Genomic DNA, 22803 nt, shown 5'->3' on the forward strand with positions numbered 1-22803 from the left:
GATATAATCATAAACATTTGTGGCACATTTGTTTTGCTCCTGTCCGCATTCATTTCCTGCCACATCCCTTCATAATTGTCTATTGTCAACTCTATTGCCTTTTCATCTATTTATCCGCCCACCTCCGCCTGCTGGCTCTGGGATTAATTGGCCAACAAAATGCCGCTGTCAGAGCTGGCCCAAAAGCATTTATTTCCCATTGTGCAGGGGGTACACATTTTTATGCATCTTTTTTGCTCACTATTTTTTACATTATTTTTTCCCACAGATTCTGGGTAAATATTTCAATTAAAATGTTTGCTTTGAGCCGGAGCTGGAGCCCGAGCCGCTGCCTCTGCCTCTGGCTCTACTCTTTGTTTTTGTTATCCTTTTTTTCTGCAACGCGAAAATGCCCAACTGACCAGCTTGCATGCTGAGGAGGACAGCAAAGGATGAGGTTGAGGAGTAAATTTGCATATTTAAGTGAAATTTACGTTGTGGCTGTTGTGGAATGTTTATGACGGATATGTTGGCTGACAAGTGTTGAAATTTATGTACACAGGCGCTGCACAAACATTAAGCAGAAACGCACACACATACAAACAAACACACACACACAGCCAGCTTGCCACACTGAGCGATATTTAAAGGTCACTTGGAAGGAGCTTTGCCGCACCAGTTGTGAACATTTGTTCCGTCCATTTGCTTCTTCAACAAAACTAAGTTTGTTGTATAGTAAATAGAGTGAATATGTACATACATATGTAAATATTATACATATATTATACATATTTACATTTATTCTACATATTCCAAAGATAATTCATCTTTTGGCTTGAATTTCGATGGTCTCAAGGGTCTTTCCTTTTTTGTCGCAGTGCAAAAGCATTTCTTTCACGCTCCGAGCTGGAACCTGGACACATCATTTGAGAGTCCCATATTATAACTAATGACGCAATTATGTAAGTTTTGCCCTGCCATGGATACCAATCCTACAATTAGAGATTTAACCTTTGCAGATTTTACCCAGTGGCAGATTTAATCCCTCATTGGGTGACAGTTGTCATTCAGCGAATGATAGTAGATCCTGTTTCGCTGTAGTAAATGCAATCCTTAGTTTAGTGTATTTTGCAGCTTCCGTCCGGTCGAGTCAAGTCAGTCAGGCCTTGACGTGGGGGATGGGCGGAGCCTTCGTGAGCACGAGGCAGAGGCGCAATCGTATCCGCCTGTTTGTCTGTGCACTTCCCATCGTCGGCCATTGTGCCAACGTCTGCTGGTGCATCCCATTCCGCCCCTTTCTGATTTGACAATTCAAATACAATGCAGGGAATGCCAGCGGCACAAACTCGTACGAGCAGCACAAGTAAATACAACAAATGCGGGACAAACTGTTCTCCGATGTGCGATGTGTCCTGGCAGTCAATTTCTGTCTAGCTCTGAGTGGTGTGTGTGTGTGTGTGTGTGTGTGTGTGGGGGCAGCCACGTCTGCAACATTTTCCTCTTTCCCAGAAGAATGCAGTGAGCCCATTCAATGGACCAAAAGACATTCAATTGCGGGCACTGGTATCCTTGCCATATTTCAGTTATGCAGCATGCGCAATTCCTTGAAAGCCGCTTAAGTGACAGGACACGGACATGGGCATGTATGAATTGAAAGTTTAATTAAAAATAAGTCGCGCCATTTGCCATCGAACAATGTGCAACGCGAGGAACAGTTGCCTAGCAACTTGCAACCCGATATGTGCAACATGTGAGCATTAAGTGCAAGTCAATTCACACATTCAAGTGTGAGGCAATCAACCTTGGCATCAGTGGGTGTGTGTGTTTGTGGGGTGGGTCTTTTAGTCTTCTGTGAATATATTCGGCAACGGCTTTCATCCGTTTTTTTTGCCAGAGAGCGGTGACTGCATAGGCGTCGGCACGGTGCCAAAAACCAACTAATTTGCTCATTGAGCTCCGACTGTGGCTGAGTCATTGGCAGCTCATTAAATGCCCACTCGATGAGTGTGGCTGTGGCTAATAATTTGTTTGTGGCAATAATAGGACTAACCGAATTTAGTCAATGTGGGAGTCAGCGCGGTGGGGTAGGGCGGTGGCAGTGCTTGGAGTGTGGAGTTCATCTATGACGTCAGCCTGCCATGCAGCAGCAGATAATTCATTTTGCCTTTGCCTTTTGTCTCGTTTTGGGTTCGATACTTGTTCTTACTTTTGCCAGACAAAGGAAAAGAGAGACACAGAGAGAAAGAGCAGAGAGAAAAAGAGAGAGAGAGACAAAGAGAGAGCGAAGGAGACAGAGCTTAAATTTAAATAAATGCTTTGAAGCACACTAAAAGCGATTTATCTTTGTCGATTGTGGATTACGAACATGCTAGCTAGCTAGCTAGCGGCTCTCTCTCCCTCTACCCTACCCTCTATACAGTCCCCCTCCCGGACGCCACTCCAAATCCCTCAAATGAGGGGGAAAAAAAACATTTTTCATATTGTGTCAGCAGCGAGACGCTTCTTCTCTCTCTCTGTCTGTTTGGTCAAAGAATTGTCAGTCAAGGGAGGAGAAGGAGCAGCTGCTGTCTCCCTGATACCCTTTTGCACTCTCTCTGTCTCTCTCTTTCCCTCTCCCTGTCTACTACTGCTGGTTCGTCCGACTGTCTGTGCGTCTAGCTCATCAGGCTTCGTTTTATTGATTAATCGTTTGCTGCTGCTACTTGGCCAACTGCTGCTGCTGCTGCTGCTTCTTGTTCCTTCTTTTGGTCACATTAGCGCCTCTTCCACCACTTCTTGCTCTTGCTCCCCCTCTGCCTAGTGCTTGGAGTACTTCTTCTTATTCTTCGTGTACCAATTGGCCAATTTTGCGCTGCATTGCGCCATCCATTTTGTGGGCTTTAACAGGAACTTTCACAAAGCGCCCTCGCAGCGGATACGCAATTTTTATTGGTGGGGTTGGAAGCGAAAGTTTCTGCGAATGCGATGTGGAGGGGGGAGAGCTGAAACTTTGAAGGGAGAACCCAAGCCAAGAGCCCAAGCCAGACCCAGATGATGTCTGTGCCGGGAAAACGATTCAATTAGGAATCGATAGTTTCCTTTCCAAAGCAAATAGATTGCAAATTTCATCATCTATGCGTCGTTGTAATACTCTGGGATCTTACCAGCTCAACTATGGATAAAATGTGTGTGTGAAAAAGAAGGAAAGAACTACAAAAAGCCATGGGAACAGGCGATCATCTTGAATGAATCAAACTACGTCTAAATATTCCCCCGAACTTCGCCTCTCCGTTCCTAAATTCAGCCTAGAATGCTCGTGACATGCACCACAAACCCCAGCTATTTCTTTATGTACGTGGGAAAGGGGAGGCGGAGTCAACCCACCTTTAATCCTCCTTGAACCTAAGTAGATTCCATCAATCTGGAATCTGTCGCCAGATGCTTCCACCTTTCTGCGGATTATCTGAAGGATCCAGCCAGCCAGCACCCACACAAAAGTCGATAAATTATTAGATTGAAAATACAAAAGCAAAACCAAATGAGAAGCGACCAACAAAAAATGGGAAAAGGGAAAAGGCAATGCAAAAAAAGGTGGAATCCAGCGCCAAAGTTGAGCTAACCAAAAAAAAGGAAAAAAGAGGGCGAAACAAAAAAGATTATTGGAACACCGGAAAGTTTTGCTCGTCGCTTTTTTTTTGCTGTGTGTTTTTTTCCTGTTGTTTCTGGCTGTCGTCTCTCGCACATGTGTCCAGCCGCAGAATGTGAATGGGTGGGAGGTGTGGCTGGGGGGACAAGGACATGCAGAGTGCGGAAAGTGGAGCTAACAAAACGGCGCAGTGTAGTGTAATGTGGCACGGGTGTTGTCAGCTGTCGCCAGTCGACAACAGCAGCGGCAGCAAAGCGTTTATGGCCCAAACACCTAAGCAAATATGAACGAGAGGAGAGAGGAGAACGGTGAGTGTTGAAGTGTGTGTGCGTGTGTGTTGTGAGGGTGTTGTACATATGTGTACATATATAAGTGAGAATGCGTGTAAAGTCTGTGTAATCAATCATTTATGAAATTACGCTACTTCCGCTTTTGACAATTTTCTTTCAACGACAAACGCTCGCCACACACACCCACTCACTCCACCGATGACGTAAGGTTATGTGATGTGTGTGTGTGTGTGTGTGTGTGTGTGTGTGTGTATGTGTATGTAAAATGCAAATTTACAGACACTAAAGCACTGAGTGGGTGTGTGGTTGTGTGGTTGTGGGTGAAGTAAATGAAACACACACGCCGTCAAAGCTGAAGACTGGCCGAGGCAGGCAGGGAAAAGGAAAACCAAAAAGCCTCCACATAAAATCGAAACCTTCGATGGGAATAGATTATGGCCCACAAATAAAGTGTGTTTCAACAGAAAAAAACTTACTAACACTGCGCTACATACTCGCATAAATAAGAGTAGGAGCAGGAGCAGCAGGAGGAGGTGTATAAACGTGGCCTGGGGGCCAACAACGAACAGGAACTGAAGCTTAAAGAGTCTCAAATTGATATTTAATGGGTGGTAGATATGTACATCAGTATGTACGAATATTAGCCAAGATTTTCCTTAAATTCAAGCTTATTCAATTATTTATCACTGAGAATACAATCGTAATTTCGTTGTTCTCTGAATGTTTTTGCTGCTTAATTTATGCGCTCCCTGGTTCACCTTCCATTTATCACTTTCGCACTTCTTAGTCCTTCAACGGAATTGCATTGCAAATGACTCTGTTGAGCTTAAGCAGAATCCACCCGCAAGAAGCCAAATTCGGAAATGAATCTCTCAGAGAAGAAGAGAACCCTTTTTGCCATTCAGTGTGGTGCAATGAAAATGATTGAAATTTGCTTGAATATGTCCCAGATAATCGAATGACCGCATTTATGGGACCATCAAAAGGGCCTTGGGTTCTGGAGTGCTGGAGTGCCTTAATTCGGGGTGAGCCCCACATAAAATGATTTTGCTGACCGCAAAGCAAACCAAATGTGGCCTTGAGGCAAGGTACGGTTCGTGGCCCATCCGGAACAGAAGGATTCCCTTTGCGGTTTGCCACAATGTCTATCCTTTTTAGCGACTAATTAGACAAAGTTGTGGTTACATCAGTCAAAATCGTATAAATATGTAAATATCTACGGACATTTATGTGCAGTCTTAAAGGCCCGAAGCTGATGAGAAGTCAACCTAATTAATTGAAATCAGCTAAAACTTGATCGTCAACTGATTCGAGCCCTGATTCCCTGAGCATGGTCTGGTCTGTTTGCCATGTGCGAAAACGTGTTTCTGGCCGAAGGAGCAAGCTGGAATCTGTTTTGCGGCCCGAGGCTGCCACTTGCCAGAATCCTCTTGCTGAATGACCAGAGAAAAAGAGAGAAAAAGAGAGAGAGAGAGAGAGCTGGATAGAGAGTGGACGGATGAGAGCAGCACGCGCAGTTGAAATATTTTGAAACAAATTGCGGCTGGAAAACAGAATAAAACTTTTCGGCACGTGAATTCGTTCCCCCAATTACAAACCCATCAAATAAATTGCATTAAATTCGTTTTCGCTTTTGCTCCTAAATTGAATAAAATGCTTCAATTGTTGCATAAGCAGGAGCAAGTGCTGCTGGATGCTTTTTTTGGGTTGCAAGTGAAAAGGAATCAGTACACACTTTCACGAAACTTATATAAACTGCGGAAAAGTTTTGCAGAATCTCCAAAAGCCTTCAGTCATGTCAATGCGAGAGAGCAGGCTCTGCTGACAGCTGACACTAAGAGAGAGGTAGGGAGAGCCACTCTTGCTGGAAAATCTGCTCTGCTCCATCTGTGGCTCTCTCTATCTCTTGTTGTCTCTCTCCGCTTTTAGCTGGTTTCCAATCGGGATTCCAGGCAAAGAGAGAGCGCCAGAGAAATATTTCGAACTGGCATCATGTTAAGACTGCTCTCTCGTTCGCTCTCTGCGTTTCCGCCCCGTCTGTACTATAGTTTAAAGCCCTACCCTTCGCTTCTGTTGTTGCTTTCGTGGCTGCACAGCGCATTAAATGTTTGCCACCAGGCGTATGCGTAATTTAAATTTAAATTTGTGTGTGTACATATGTCTGCTGCTCCCGGCAGCTGCAACCCAACCAACCCAGCCACCCACAGTCCACAGTCCACACAACTACCCATTGCCTGTTACCCATTGCCCACCCACTCTTCCACCGCCCCCCATCACCCCTCATCATGTGTATTTCTGGCCTGAAACGTTGTCGCTGCTGTTGCTGTCTGCTTAGCATTTGCCTCAAGTTTTGTTAATCAGCGCAATTCACATTTCTGTTTTTTTCTGTTTTCTTCCTTTCCATGCCCTCGGCACCCCCTCACCTCCTCTGCGTCCTGCTCTCTGAGATTTTGCAGTATTCAAAAGGTTTTTACTTTGCGTGCACAGTGGAGACCCTCATTAGCGTAGTCATTGTTTTTGGCCAGGCCAACACTCTCGCACCCGCCACCCGCAATCCTCTTTTTCGTACCGTTTTGGCACGTTTTCAGGTTAAGGCAAGGGAATCTTTGGCGAGCACTTGACAAATAATTACCAATTATATGAAACAGACATCAAATATGCAACCAAAATTGCTCTGGCCCATATCTCCCCCCTCCCACTCGCCCTCCCTCTCTCTCTGCAGCTCTCGCTGTCGTTTGCAACAGCTGCAGCCAGACTTAAGTGCCACAAATTAACCGCAATGTGGACTACACGCACACTCTGTCGCCTGCGGTAGCTGGCACTGCTCTGCCCTGTCCCCGCACCGCCCCGTTCCCGCTTTCCTCATAATTACGCGTCTGAAATGCGAAACTGGTTATGGGCCACAGCAGAATGAGCTCCCAATGAGCCACTGGACTGACACTGGGCGAAAGACCAGCCACTAAATGGGCCAACATTTTGCTGTGCATGATTTTCCTTCTCTTTTAAATAGTTTCACTTAAAGTAAGGGCAAGGGCATAGCCAAATGGAAACCCTTTAAAAGTGTAGCACACTCTATGGTGAATTTCTCTCAGTGCAGATTACTGCTTAAGGCGGTTTTTCCCCTTGCTGGCTTGTGGCTCAACTTTAATAATTAATGAGCAACCAAAAATGTCACGCGGTGCGGAAATGTTACCCGCCCTGAACCTGTAATGACTTTTGCGGTGGGGCGGAGTGGGTCAAGTTATCATTCGAGAGGTCAACAGCCACCATTTAATGAGAACAAAATGGGGAACAAAACTCACCTTGCAGTCGTCGCACTGGTTGATCAGCGAGTAGACCTGCCGACAGTCGAAGCGGAAGAGGATCTCGGCCAGCTCGCAGGTGATGCGATTGGCCAGGGCGTCCACTTCCAGCAGATCGCTGAGGATGCGCACGCACTCGCCCCGATCCGACAGGGTGGCGTTGAGGGCCAGTGTGTGCAGGGCACTGAACACGCTCCGCTCGCAGCAGTTCCGGAGGCGCAGCGTCCGCAGACGCTTCAGTAGCTCCGCGGGCGACTCCAGGCCGCACAAATGCTGTGGACTCCATTCGGCGGCATCGCCCAGATAATCAAGGCACTGTTGTTCCTCCACCTCCTGCCCGGCAGCCTGCCCCTGCTCCGGCTGTGGCCGCTGCTGGTTCGCTGTGTCGAGGTGAATCTGCGGCTGGGCATGCAGATGGCTGTAGGCCAAGGTTGGCGCTGCCTCCGCCTCCGCCGCCGCATCCACTTCCACGTCCTCGCTGCTGGGACTGGCCATGGTGGAGGATGCAGTCGCACTCTCCCCCAGCTCCAGTTCCTGCTCCTGCTCCTGCTCCGGGTCCTGCTCCTGGTCCTGGTCGGCCTCTGTGGTAGTGGGCATGTCCGTGACCGGCGGATCACCCCCCTCGCTGCGTTCCCGCTCCCTGCGCACACGTGACATGACTCGATTGCTGTGGCCCAAGCGCATCTGGGATGTCTTATAGTTTACGAAATACTTGGATTTATTGTTACTGCTGACGCTCCTCTTCGACACGGAGCTGTCCACTGCCGTCCGTTTCTGTGGTGACGGCTGCTGCTGTTCGGCGCAGGAACGCGGACACGTTGGCGGCCCGGGTCCCTCATCGACCCAGGCCATGGGCAGTGTGCCAGCCGAGCACTGACCCTGCAAGAAAGCAAACAAAAAGAAAACAGTTTGATTGAGTTACAAATAAAAAGTATTTCTAGCAAATATTTTCTACTGAAATGGAAATGCTTTTCCGGTGCAGGGATCTATGCTCCGTGGTCTCCGTGTTCCGGCATTTCTTCATTTTGTATGCATGTGTGTATGCTTGTGTGTGTGCAATATTGTTAACGATTGTCCAACGAGATAATTACAATATTTGCTTTAATTCCTGTCGAATTTTCGCATTTCTTTTTACAATTTCGTGTCGGATTCTCGTGGTCTCTCCATCCACCACGTCCACAATTAACTGTTTTTGTGTGATTTTAAAATTAAACCATCCAACTGTGATGTGCACACACACACACACAGACACACACACACGTGGGGGAGGTGGGTTGTGGGAGGTGGGCGGTGGTGAGTTCCCCAGGCACTAGGGTCCCACACCACACCACACAGTAAGAGCAAAACAAAAGGCAGCAGCAGCAAAAACAAAAAGTACTCTGGTATATTGAAAAACTTTTGCACGCCGACTAACAACAACAGCGAAAGTCATAAAGTGCAACAACAAAGCGAGAGGGAGGGGGAGGGAGAAAGCAACAACAATGGCAAATAGAAGCTAAAGCCGGGAACAGCGAACAGAGAACAGAACAACGGAAAAGGAACAACGAGAGGGGCAATGAGTGCAGTGCATAAAGAGCTGTGCTGATGTTTTTCGTTATTAAAATGACCGCACTTCGTTGGAATTTTACACATCCTTGCATAAGACTCATGGCAAAAAGGCCAACAACAACAACAGAACAACAGCCATACGATGGCATGGGCATGGGCATTGGCATGGGCAGGAGGTGGTGTGTGGTGTGTGGTGCTGGCGGTGGATTGCCAAAGGCGGAGCCATTGAAGAATTTCCGTAAAATACTTTATGGCCATTTACCATCTGTATTGAGAGACGCCAAACAGCTACAGTTGCAGGCAGCAGGATGACGAGGAGCAACAGCAAACAGCCAACAGCAGCAGATGCTTGCAGCAGCAGCAGCAGCAGCAGCAGAAGAAGCTTAAAACAATTTTCGATTTAAACAGCTACCTCGCTGTGGCATGAATATTTATGAGCTTAAGGGTGGTAATCGGGGGACGGGGGCATGGTGGGAATTTTGTAGTCGCAGGAGTCTGGTGCATCCTTATGTAGTCGTGCATATGTATGCAAAATATGAACTATAAGATGCTGCGAGCAGGCTTGGCATTAGCCGGATTACACAATTTATTTTCCACATTATGTATGTAAATATGTATGTATGTATGTACATATGTATGTATGTATATTTACAATCTTATGCTTCTCAGCATTGAAGGCTTGCCTTTCGATACGTTAACGCTTTCAGACACTAACAATATCACATATCTACCTTCATAAATGTGCAAAGAAACTCATTTAAAGAGTTACAATAGTTCCAAGGCAAAGAAATGTTTGCATTCATTTGCAGTACATATGTATGCACCTACATGTGTATGTGTTTGCATTTATGTAAGAAACAAAACCTATTCCAACGAACTCTATTTGTTCAGCATCAAGTCTGCTCCTCTGCTCGTCTGCATCTCTGCTTGCCTGCCGCTCTGCTCGTCTGCTCCTCTGGTCATTGGCTGTGGGCTGCTCTCTGACCCTTTGAACTTTCCAGCCGTGAGTAATATGCAACAATCAACAACTCTCGATTGCTGCGTGTCCTGCGTGCCCTTTTCCCTCATTTCCTCTGCACAATCGCTTCATGTTCCCCCGGGGCAATAACAATAAGCTGGGAATTCCACTTGCAGCACGCACAGATATGTATGCCCGGACACGGCTACGGGCGAATGGAGGAGGCTGGTGTGGGTTCGTAACTCAAATGAAAAATCATACAAAAGAGAATCTAATACAGCTAAACATACCAACCCACACAAACACACACTCACACACACTCACACCGCTCAGTCCAGAGAGACAGCTAGTGAGAGCGAGAGAGAGATAGAGGAGCACGTGTACAGGCAGCCATTGTTGATTTAATGGCCGACCGGCTGTGCCCCAATGCACAACAATGCGGCCCCGGGAAGGGGAAAAGGAAGGGAACCCTGAAAGGGAGGAACGGAATGGACCCATCCCACACACAATGCAGGGCTACAACAACAACAAAATAAAGATAAATCCTTCAATTCGCAGTAGGCGAAATAAGAAATTACAATTTTTGTGCCAGAAAAAGGTTTCAAAAGCAAAGTCCCCCGCCCGTACTCTGTGCTGGAAGAACTTTCTCTTCCCACTTCATTGTGCGAAACTTGACAATGAGAAACATTTCAAGGCGAAGCTCAACTAAAACCCGATGAATAATTAATGTTTGCATATTCCATTTGAAGACAAGCGAACGCAGCGATTATTGCCAAAGAACGAAGATGGGGCTTTATGGATTTAATTTGAATTTTGCAGCACTCGGAAGTGTGGAAGAGTCTGCTCGTGAATGACTCATGAATCTTGAGTGTCTTACCAACAAATACGAACTCTCGTCTAATCAAACATTTAAGTCTGGCCCTGGCTATGGCTCAGGCTCTAATATTTCCTGATTGTTTCATGCCACTGCAATGTGTTGAAATCCAATACCAAATTATTGCAGCTACGGTTTGGGAAGGACACGGAACACACACACACGCACGGGCAGCATGCTGCTTGCAGTTGGAATGCCAGTGAGAGGGGAAAGGCATGAAATATTCATATATGATCTGGGGATAACTGAAATTGCAACAAGAATTTCAATACACACAAGCAGAGCAGAAAAGAGAAGAGCAGGAGCAGGAGCAGGACCATGGCAAAGGACACATGACTGCAGGATGAAACATTCATGAGGCCAGGTCAAAGCATTTCTCTGGCCCTCCCCCTCTCGCTTTGGCTTCGGTCAACCTTGGTAGAGACCAAGGGCTGAAGTGTACCTTCTCCAGTTGTCATTAAATTTGACTGTTGACGCTGAAAGTGACGGACAGGGCAGACAGAGGGGGAGTATACCTCCATTGTAGCCGAAACAACAAGTTGCATGAGAGACGCCTGTCCAATCCGGCCTGCTCTCTCTCTCTTTCTCTTTTCTCTGCAGGACATTGCACACATCAAAAGCACTAAAAAGTGCCGAAGGAGAAGGAGCAAAGAGCTGAAACAAAGAACCGGCACAATGGAGTATGCATTATGGCTAATGGCGCACGCCTACAACTACACGGACATGCTGTACATATGTACCTAGATGTATGTAAATATGTATAGATAGCTGTGCATATCCTTTGTGCCTGTGATCCTTTGTGCCAGGTTGTGAAAGGCGGGGGCCACAATGTCTAATAAGCCACAAAGGCGAAAAGGGGCCGAGTTCCTAAATGCTTAGACAATGAAAACGGACTGGCCCAACAATGATGTCAGGCCACAGGGCGGTGTCGGGTGGGAGGGGGGCCCAAGGAGGTTGCGTTGTCGCCGTAGGAGGAACTCTGGCTGTGGCTGTGGCCGTGTCTGTGGCTGTTGCTGTACCACTGGCAGCAACCACTTGACCCATGACAGTTTAGGCCAAGCGACAATCAGCGTGCAAACGTATTCTGGTGGATGGCGGTGTACATACCTCTGCCATGCCCCTCCGAAGCCTTCCCTCCAATGGGCCTAAACATGTAATGCCTTGATTAGGGAATATACCCACATACGCTCCGTGAAGAGGGAGGGGGAAATACATACTCGTATTATTCAAAGCAAAGTCGCGGCGCCGGCTTGAGGGCAATAGAAGTCTGCCCATGTCCACGGATGGCAGCAACAACAACAGGAACGTCAACTTATGGGGCTGAGAAGGGGGCAAAAAAACACCCAAAGTGCACTTGAGCTAAACACCAACAGGCAGGCGGCAACAACGGCAACAGCAGCAACATTTACTGGGCAGCAGCAGCAGCAGCAGCAGCATCTGCGAGGGGAGCTGCCTGCAATGGCAAACGGCAAACGGCAAACGGAACCGACAACACTTTAAATGTTACAGCTTAACCTCGACGGGCAATTCAAACAATGTAAACACACACAGCCATACGGATACACCACACATATGCCGCTATGCCTGCGTGTCTGTGTGTGTGTCAAATTTTAACGCCTGTCAACAATTCAAGCTGGGGAAAAAGAATGCAACGGCAAACGGCAACGGCAACGGCAACTGGCAATGGAAACAACAACAGTCCAAGAACATGTCGCAAGCAGCACTCAAAATTTCAATGTATGCACACAAAAAAGTGTGTGTGATGACAGATACCCTGCAATACGACAGCGGGGAACTAACTTTCAGCGGCGAGTGGGCAGCGAGAGCCAAAGACTATTCGACTGATCGAACATTGCGATGCTCAGCAAGCTTTCCCCTGATGAAATGAGCTTCCCCCCACCAGTCAGAGCTGTGAGTACTTAGTCCCTGGTAGGTATAAAATATTCGTTTAGTTCCGCTTTTTCCCGTTACTTTCATACTCGTATGTATTTATGCAGTGTGTCAGGCAGTGCAGGACAAGCAGGGCAAGCAGTGTGGATGTGCTCTGCAGAAGCGTAAAAATGTGACAGGCGACACGGATACTAAGTGCGAGAGAGCGAGAGAGAGAGAGAGAGATGGTGAGGGATGGGCACCCAAACTCTCACACACACACATAGGCACAGACACAGCAACAGACACAGACACATGGCCGCGTTGACGTGGCTGGCAGGCCGCAAGGGACAGGCGCTTGGCGGCGGCAGAGGGGCACGACTGGGCGTAGGCAAATTGTTTGTCACATGGCAGTGCCAGTGCCAGTGCCAGGCCCACACCCACACCCACTCTCAACACTTGCGTTGCCATTTCACCTTGATGCTCGTTGGATTCGTTGCCGTTTTGTTGTCAAAATCATAAACATGCAGCAGGCCCACTCGCAGGCACATGGCTTTCCTCTCTCTCTTTCTGTCGCTCTCTTCCCTCTCTTTCTCTGTTGCCGCCTGCCTGCTCGTTGAGATTCAGTTGCAGTCGCAGCCATTTCGCATTGTTTTGCACATAGTCGATCTGCACGCATTTGCCAGCTGCATTGCTTTGCATAACAAGTGTAATCCTGCAGCTCAGGAGCGACCTACCTACCCGAGCCCCCACCCCACCTCTCAGTGGGTCTTCTCCACAATTATGCAACAATTTTCAATGTGCAATTGGCAGGCAAAAGGGAACAGCTTTTCACCAGCGGAAATCTAATGCAAATAAAGCGGAAATGGTTTGCCCAACACCAAGCAACTTCAACACTCTAGTTTGTCCTCTCTCCTGGCACTTCTGAGCCCTTAAATTAGAGTGTGTGTTTGTGTGTGGCAGATTCGAGAAAGAAGAAAGAAGAAAGAAAAGAAATACAAATACAAATACAAATAACATGGGAACCCCGAGCAGGAGCGCGCAGACAGCGTCCCGTCCTGTCAGCACTTCCATTCGGGACAATTACAGCTCGTGCATAATTCAGGGAATGCTCCCCAAGGTCTACTCGAATCAGACAAAGTGTTTCAGCACGCAACTAAAGCCAGCCAAATAGACTGCTGGAGCATGCAGGTCCTTGCGGAGTGTTTTTACACAGATTTTGGGACACTTTTCCTTCAGCTTGGATCTGATTTTGATGGCAATTACGAGCACTAATCACAGCAACAGATTTTGCTTTGTGTGTTTTCTTTGAACGTTTAAACTTTTACACAGTCAAGTCGTTTCCTTATCGGGGTAAATATTTACGCATCTTGTGTCCTTTTCAAACACACACACACACATGTAGACACACACAGACACGCTCGAACAGATGCCTGATTACGCTTTGAAGCTAATGCAATAATGCAGAAATTATGTTATGTGCCCATTATCAAAGGCAATCGATCAACTCGAGCAGCAGGCTAGGCCAGGGCAGGCAGGCAGATTGAAGAGGTGGGTGGCCGGGTGTCGGCGTGGAGGCATGGATGGAGGGCGTCCATCAATTTAATCATATTTAAACAGCGCCGCCGCGTGTATTTATCACTCATTATTTATGCATATATCAATCCATCTATATGGTTCGTGGTCTCCCCCATTATCGGGCAAACAACGGCGAAATTTTGGTGGAAAAAACCGCGCCCAAAAAAAAAGTAGAGAGCAGAGTTTGAAGGGTGAAGGGTGTGAACCTTCCAAAGGGACGCACCTTTCGGTATGTCACATCACATATTTGTTTACCTAACACACACACACACACACACACACATATACACACTCGCGGGAGAAAGGGCCGACGCCTGTCGTTATGCTATACAATTTTATCAACATTAATTTGTCAAACATTTACCGGCCTTTGGCATGTGGCTGTGTGTGTGTACTTGTAATTGTGTAGCGCTCTCTCTCACTCTCACTCTCACTCTTCCCCTCGCCCTCTCTAATGACAACAATAAGTTGAATGAATTTAATGAAATGAGATGTAAACATGTGGACAACTGTGGACAGGCGGCAACAAAACGAAGCAGGGAGTGAGGGGAGCACGAGTTGTGGGGGGTCTGGGGTTCAGGCCCACCGAGGGGACCCTGGCCATTGTCTGTACATATTCCCTTTCGCTATCAGCATCCCTCCACCCTCTCTGTTCGCTTGCTTTCGAACTCGTAATGAAATTCTTGAGTAGAAATTCATTTTGCAACTTTTGCTCAAACAATACTCATTGAATAATTTACGCTCAGCGCCGGCTGGAATGAAAAACCCAAATGAAATAGAAGCAAATGGTAGAATGGAAATGTGACTGTGAATGGGAATGCACTGCAGCAGTGCTCCACTTAGTCAGCGTGCACCATTCCCCTGGCAGTTGACGTGCTGAGCGGGCCCAAAGCCCAGAGCCCAGAGCCCAAAGAGAGTCCGGGTGGACGCAGGACATAATTGCATTAGCCCCGTGCTGGATGGCAAGCCGTGACCCCGGGGCCACCCTTCGGGGGCTAATGTAATTGTTTTGTGTATTTAGCCTGGACATTGCATTCAAGTATCACAAAGGGACGGCGCAAGGAGAGCAGCGTGTTCCGTTCCCGTTACTGTTACCTCTTTTGCCCTAACGGGCCAATCAATGCACCTCCCACACTCCCCCAACCCCGAGCAAAAAGTTGCTGCCATTTGACAAGCTCAAAATGCAAATTGCGGCCAATTAACATTTCAAGCAACTCAAACAGGAGCCCACTGGATGGGTGGAAGGTGAACCACAGCCCACCAGCTGAAGCTGAAGCTGAAGCCGAAGACATCTCAGCCTGGCTAATTGTGCTGCCAACTAATTGGCAGCTTCGTGTCGTTGGCAGCGACTAATGTTCCCCCATTTGAGGCCATTCTTTTGCAAAATAAATCCGCATAAATTACCTTCCATGGATTTGGATCAGATAAATTGTCAAATAAATATTTCCCTGCATTTATTTATTGGAATTTTAAACCCTTTTTCGTTGTATTAATCATTCAGTTGAATATCGAGTGAGTTCTATAAATAGGTGGAAATTCGCAACTCAAATTCATGAAATTATTTTCATTTTATTTCCTGCATTAATCTGGCAAATTCCGGAATCAATTGGGAGCTCCTCGTTTAATCGAAATAAAATCAAGAGAATGCTGAAGGGTATACATAAATAATTGAAGTGTGTTTGTGTGTGTGTGTATGTCCTTTCTGCAGATTCAGATTCAATCAGTTCGATGGAGGGGTAGGGAGAGTTCGCTCTGACACGGGCTGGCAGACAGCATTATTCCTCAGTTGTGCTCTGAAAACCATTTGCCCGAAGGCGGACAATTTATGACAGTTTTCGGTATTGTTTGTGTCTGGCTGGGAATGATGTAATCGGAGGCAGCAACTTGCAACTGCCACAGCAGCAGCAGCAGCAGCATCACTAGCCAGCTAGCTGGCAGCGCTAACAGCACCAAAAGTACCAGCAGCAGCCCGCAACTGCTTACAAAATAATTGATTTTGTACACATCCTTGACACAAATAAACATTCGCCCAGGCTCCTCCTCTCCTCTCCGCTCTGCAAAAGTTTGTGTGGGTGTGGGCCAGCCAGCCTGCCTCGTAGGTGTATAGAATTTGGCATTAAATTCCACAACGGCAGCGCAAAGGTTGTTTTAACTGAATTGAAGGGGATTGAAAGTGCAACTGAAACTGCCACTGAAACTGGGTCTTGTTTGCCTGCCTCGTTGCATGTACAAGCTGCATGAAACCAATACAAAATTGTATGCCCCATTGCAGCGCTGTTTCTGTTTCTGTTTCCTGAGCTGCAATTGCCACTCGAATGCGACCGGATAGACGGCGCAAAAAAAAATGGTAGAGCAAAAACCATGGATCATAAGGAGAGCGAACAACAAATGAAAGGTGGGATGTCGACAGGGCGATTACTGTGGACAAAAAGGCGATTACTCGACATGGGGATTACGCCTGGAACAAGGCGCCATCAAAGGGCAAATGCCTTATGAAGTGAGATCCTGCCTGGCCCACCTCCCAGTGATCAGCTGAACTAGGCGCACATTTGGCTCCTACTACTCCCCATCGCAGCCTGGCGACTTATTCGAATCGCACTTGACAAGCACTCGTGGCACGCCCCGAGTGCCACAACAGCCATGCTTCACTATGCATTGCAGCCACGCAGCAGGGACAGACAGGGACTCCTGTGCCCTCCGTCGTAAGCCCTCTAAGGCCTGGCCCCAGCAGCACTCGACACGAGTGGGGGGCAGGACAGGCTGGCTCCAGCTGCAGTGGCATCAACACATCAACAGGCCGCAGCCTGAATGCTGCCGCTTGCCATTCGCCTCATCATAATTTCTTCACTGGCTCCGGCAAAAAGACTCTAGAGGCAGGCGGGAAAAAAAAGAGGAGCTTCGAGGGCAAGCGTTGCCCACTCCTGACATGGAGATTGGAGGAATGTTTGCTAATTTGCAGCTCTAAAGCAGCCGGTACTGGCCCAGGGACAAGGCTGGATTGAAATTGTTGCTGCCACTCGCTCGGGAACAGCCCTGGACAGCGATGGACTTTGATGCTGTCCAGGCATTACCCTTACTTTCTTTTGCACTCTTCATAAGCTGTCAGAGGCTATGCTTTGACACTGTTCCAAGGGAATCAGTAAAGAGGAAGATGAAGGAAAATGCATCAAAGAACAATCTTTTGTAGGTACTTGCGATGGCCATGAACCAGCACTCCTCGAAGCTGATTGCATCGTTTAGGAAATCCATCGAATTGATGCGATAAGTTGAATTATTTTTCACTTTGCCCGCAGGCGGGCAAACACGCTAGTCCCATGCCAGTCCTGACAGCTGCTCCTCCGCTTAAATGACTTCAAATGGGCTGATTGACTTAATTATTTAATTGCCGGCAGGCTGGCAGAATGACAGACATTTGGCTAGGAAAAGAACTTTCTCTCCTGCCACCTGATGACGGGAGAATCAATAGGAGCGAGCACAGGGCACAGGGCACTTGGCACTTTGCAATTGGAATGTGAGGTCGGGCCTAACTGTCTGTCTTGAACAACAAATAAAAGCTCATCAGATTGCGGTCTCTCCGTGGAAGAATTAAACGCCAATAGTAGTGCCAAATTGGTTTCAATTAAATTTGCATTTTGGGCCAAAGGTAGATGCAGGAATGCATTAATAAATATTAAAATCTGAATTAGATTTGGCAGAGCAGAACCAATTGAGTGTGGTTGAGCGGGGAAGTGCAGGGTGCAGATGGAGGTGGAGCTGGAGGTGGAGGTGGTGCTGGAGGCAGCAGAATTGCATTCCATAGGTGAGTGGTTAGCAAGGATTTTTGGCAGACAACCAAAAAAGGAAGAAGACCTCAAAAAGGAATCAATTTGAAAGTGCCCGATGGATGGTCTTTCTCTCACTCTCTCTCTCTCGCACTCTCTCGTTCTCCCTCTCTCCTTCTCCGGCACAATTGCCAAGGCATTTTCCTTGATTTGCAGCTCGTTTTGCCAGCTGCCAGCTCTGGCGATGATGATGACGATGACGATGATGATGAAACTGTCGTGGAATCTGAAGTGGCCCTAGCTGGGGGCCCCGCAATTGTCACAAGGAAAATAACGAAGAAAAACTGAAAATCACTTTTTCCTTTGGCAGCTTGAGTGGGAAGCCAACAAGAGAGAAAAAGTGCCCGGCTCGATAGCGAGAAACCCTCGCAATAATAATGGTAGTAAGAAATGCCTTTGTTGGAGACTCTTTCCCCATTTTCCCTCGACAAAAGTTAAAGTTTCCGTTGGCTGAACTTAGCATTTACATAATATTCAGTTGAGACCAAAATTCCTTGCCACATGAGGTGAAAAATTAACTTTTTCAATTGCCAAAGGATGGTTTTAAATGGTTTTTCGTTGCTGCTGTCTCTCTGTAGAGGATGTTTAATTATTGCATAATTTATTGTTGAACTTAAACAATAATTGATTGAAAAGAAGCAAAAATAGTCCATCAAGTGAGGAGCATTTATAAGCACAATCCATTGTGCAAGTACTGTCCGCAGGTTCCAGTTCTGCTAAACTTTCTGCTAGGCAAAAAGCAGGTGAAGGTTCAGTGGGGATAAAAGGGAAGAGAAGGGAAGCGGAGGGGCAGGGGCAGTACAAGCTTTCAATACTGCCGAGTCGAGGAGGCCAGGGACAGGCAGAGGGAGCCCTCCAAGTCGTTTTGCAATAAGAATCCCTCGAAATGCATACAATTTGTACATGTATTTGAGTACGTCCCCAAACCGTCCTGATCCTTCCCTCTGTGTTTGTGTGTGTGTTTGTGAGCGAGTATTTGTATGCACTTAAGCTGTGCATTGTTGTCAATTTCTTGACAGTTTGAGTGAGTGAGTGGTGAAGGGGGGGTGAAGTGGAGGCTGCAACAGGGAACCAAGGACAAAGCAATCCCAGATGTCGCTGGCGACTGCATTGCTGTGCGGAATTGATTGCGGCTTGTGCTCAAGGCCATTATCCTGCAACAGTAGCCCAAAGGATGCCTTATAATCGTTCTGCCCCGCTGCTTGGGGGAAATTAAAGTTCAACGAAAGACGCCAGCAGCCACCTGGGGGAAAAGTGGGGAGAGTAAACACACTCACCTGCAAGTCGGTGCCTGTGCCCGGCTGTGCCAGATCACAGGCTGATATCCAAGGATTAAGGCGTGTTAATGAGGACGCAGTGCCGAGTATGCTCTTCTTCAGCTCCACGGGGTCTGGCAGGGATCTCGCTGTCCCGCCGCCTGCTGCTCCGGCCTCCGCTGATGCCGCTGAGCCCGAGCCCGAGCCCGAGCCTGAGGCTATGGCCACTGCAGCGGAGGTGCCAAAGGTGCCGCCGGACCAGCTGTTATCCTTTTGGCCAATCAGCTGAGCCGCCTGGGCATCAAGGATGTTGCCGGTAGCTTCCCTCTTGTTGTTGTTGTTGTTATTGTTATTGTTGTTGTTGTTGCTGTTGCTCTGGCTGCTGGTGGAAGGAAACTCCTTGGGGCTGATGTGGTCGCTGTGCTGCAGGACACTCTCATCAATCAGGCTGCTCTCGTCCTGCTGCTGTTTCTCCGTCTCCGTCTCTGTCTCTGTTTCGGTCTCCGCTTCTGTCTCGTTGTCCGCCTCCAATTCCTGGACTGGCTCGTGCTGCTGCTGCTGCTGCTGCTGCTGGATATTGTAATCCTCTTCGTTGAGCTTATCCTCCTCGTCCACGTCCTCGTTGAGCTTTATCAAGCGATCGAAGGACTCTTCGGACAGCAAATCGTCCTCGGCCACAAGGGCAAAGATGTCCTCGTCCTCGTCTAACGCTTGTGAGGATGAATACTGCACCGGCAAGCCGCTCTCCTCCTGCTCCTGCTCGGCCTCTTCCTCCTCGTTGCTGGACCCAGTCCCAGTCCCCGTTTCCGTCACCGCTCCCTTTCTCGTACCTCCCGCCCTGCCCACAATGTCGCTACTGAGGCTGCGCTCGCGTCTCCGACGAAGCTGTAGCCTCGCGCTGAGCGCCTCGGTGCGGGCACGCGGATCGTCGGGGTCGTGGCCGTGGCCGTAGGCGTGGGCGTGGGCGTGCTGGTAAGTGGGTGGCAGCTGGTAGATGGCCTGGGGCGTGGGCCGACGGTACAAGTCGAGATGGTGGGGCAGGAAGATGGGCAGCAGATATGAGCCAGAGCTGCTAATGAATGACGACGACTCGCCTCTGGACGGTAACGCAGTTCCAACTCCTCCTCCACCTCTGTGACCTCCTCTTGCTCCAACTCCACCTCCACCTCCACCTCCAGTTCCAGTTCCACCTGCTCCTTCTGCAGTTGCTCCAGTTCCTGATGTTGCTCCCCCTCCTACTCCCGCTGCTCCCGCTGATGTTGTTCCTATTGATGTGGATGCTGTCGCCGTCGTCGTCGTCGTCGTCGTTGAGCTGATGCTGCTGCTGCTGCCACGCCGAGCCCCCGAAATAAACGCAAGCGCCATCACGACCAGCCCGGGTCCTGGCCGCATATTGACCTCGGGTTCGGCGGTGCTAGCATGGTGCAGGCCCGCTTGAGACGCGCTTGCGACTCCAATTCAATGCGAGTAATGATGGGCTCATGGCCCCATCATCATCAGAAGTGTGGGATTCGGACTACTTGGTGTGCTCAGATCCAGCTGCGGCTGCTGCTGCTGCTGGTGCTCCTGTTCCGTATCCGTATCCGTATCCCTATCCGTATCCTTATCCTGACTCGACTCCAGTTTCAGTTCCTGCTGAACAGTTCTGCTCCCTGTCTCTGGCTCTGGCTCTGCCTCTGCTCCTGGTTCTTCTTCTGCTGCTGCTGCTGCTGCTGCTGCTACTTCGGCTCTGGCTGCTGCTGCTAGAGGCATGAATCCTGTCCTGTCCCGTGCCTTCAACAAGATTCCAAAGCTAAGTCCCGCTGCTCTCCAGGTCGCTGGATGGCATTGGCATTCAGTTGGCCTCGGCTGCTGGGGGACTAATCCGGTGTGGGTATCCTCGGCTCATTTCGACATTCGACACAAGTTGAACAATTTCGAACTTTTCATAGATTCAATTTTTCACACGTTTTCTTTGCACTGTATTTTCTTTTTCTTTTTGGGGACTATCAACTATTTGTGGAATTTCATTGGTTAGCTTATAGTATGGGGGGCGGGGGGTTGTGGCAGCTGCTGTTATGGATGCTGTTGTTGTTTCTGTTGTTGTTTTTTGTTGCTGTTGCTGTTGCTGTTGTTGTTGTTTGTTGTTGTTGTTGGGGCTGCACATTAACCTTGTAATTGGAAATTTTGTGGAGATTCGGCTGCTTCGTTGAATTGGTTTTTGGGCTCACATAATTATTTCGAAATCTGCACAGACATAAAGAAATTGTTGTAAAACGTGATTGTTGTTGTTATTGTGTTTCATTTATCTATTCTCCATTCTTTTTGGGTAGTTGTTGGTTAGTTGGTTCAACCAAAAAAAAAACAAGAACTGTTTCAAAAATGTTTCGTGCGCTCACGCTCTCAGGCTTCCCCAAAAATCGCTCGCTCTCCCTTTTCGCTCTCTGGCCTGACTCTCGCTCACTCTCTGCCCACTCACTCCTGCTTCTGGTTAAGGTTATTCGGAGAAAAACCACTGAGAAGATGTTAAAGAAATGTAATTGGAGAGCATTTTCTTAACATATTTAACTAAAGTTTGTCCAGTCTCTGCTCTTCTTTCTTTGTTTTTTTGTTGAGTGTTCTGCATAGAAACAGTTGACAGAAACGGGGCTTGGGGCGGGCGCTTCGTTCAGCCAAAGCTCTGGGGCCCGAGCAGCCGAACGCGAACACCGCACAAAAGAAGAAAGCCGAAAAAAATTGTCGTGGAAATCCCGTATATCTAACACACACACACACACACACACCCACACCCACAAGCAGAGGCACACGGAGCGCAAAGAAATTTATATAATTCGCAGCCAGCGGCCTGCTGCTGCTCCCACTGCTGCTGCTGCTGCTGCTCGCTTTTCTCTGCTCTGCTCTGCTGTTTGGGGCTGCAAACACAAAAACAGCGGATGGCTGTGGATGGATCCCCATCCACGAGCACCACGAGAATGGGAACGTGAACGAGAATGAGAATCAGAACGAGAACGAACACTCGTGGGTGTAAGTGTACGTGTACGCGCCTGCCTCTCTCTCGCTCTCTCTCCCACTCTTCCACTCTCTCTCTCGCGCTGAAAGTGTGTTTGTGTGTGAGTAGTTACTTAGGGCAACCAGGCAAGCACTCGGCATGCCATTTTTTTTTGTAGTAGAAGCCGAAGAAGAAGCAAAAGGAGAGATGGCAAAGAAGCAGAAGCAGAAGCCGAGTCGGTCGCCCCCATCTCGTACTTGGGGTCGTCACTGTAGCCCTTCTGTCTAAGTATTGGTGGTAAGATTTTCCACGAGTCTCTCCTCTCCCCCGTTTACAGCGTGGCTGTGTGTTGTGCAGTGGTATTGGTGCTAAAGTCCAAGAAGTGGAAAGCGCAGCACATTATGTTAAAAGGAAAAAAGAAAAAGAATCTGAAATCTTCTCTCCCCTCATTTTTCCACATTCTGCCTGTTCGTTTGATTACAAATTTCCCTGAAACTCTTGAGGTCATTCGCAGAATTTGTTGCCTGCGTGTGTATCACAAAGGAAATTACTTTTCTTTGTTGATTGCAGTTGTATTATTTAAATCCTTGTTGGCCCACCCTCCCTACACCGACCCCCGACCCAAGCCCAGGCTCTTGTACTCCTTCACTTCTCATTTTGTTGCTCCGCTCCCAATCGAAGTATTTCTTCTTCTGCTTTCTGTGTGTTAACTTTCACTTTTGTTTTATTTGCTGC

General features: G+C 48.0%; 1 protein-coding gene across 2 annotated transcripts in view; it reads right to left on the minus strand.

Moving 5' to 3' along the window:
• The window catches only part of LOC117890593, a 31768-nt gene extending 11093 nt beyond the window's left edge, over positions 1-20675 (minus strand). Inside the window, exons 1-3 of one of the 2 annotated variants that reach the window (XM_034795531.1) lie at positions 20291-20675; positions 19122-20260; positions 7197-8075 (exon numbers count right to left, since the gene is read on the minus strand). In XM_034795531.1, coding sequence (XP_034651422.1) covers positions 7197-8075; positions 19122-20260; positions 20291-20492 — 2220 coding nt within the window. In that variant the 5' untranslated portion in view covers positions 20493-20675. Of the gene's footprint in view, positions 1-7196; positions 8076-19121 lie in introns of both variants that reach the window. The other variant, XM_034795530.1, reaches the window with a different exon arrangement.
• Between the last annotated feature and the right edge of the window lie 2128 nt (positions 20676-22803).

The sequence above is a fragment of the Drosophila subobscura genome, chromosome E, assembly GCF_008121235.1.
Source record: "Drosophila subobscura isolate 14011-0131.10 chromosome E, UCBerk_Dsub_1.0, whole genome shotgun sequence".
Classification (NCBI taxonomy): Eukaryota; Metazoa; Arthropoda; class Insecta; order Diptera; family Drosophilidae; genus Drosophila; species Drosophila subobscura.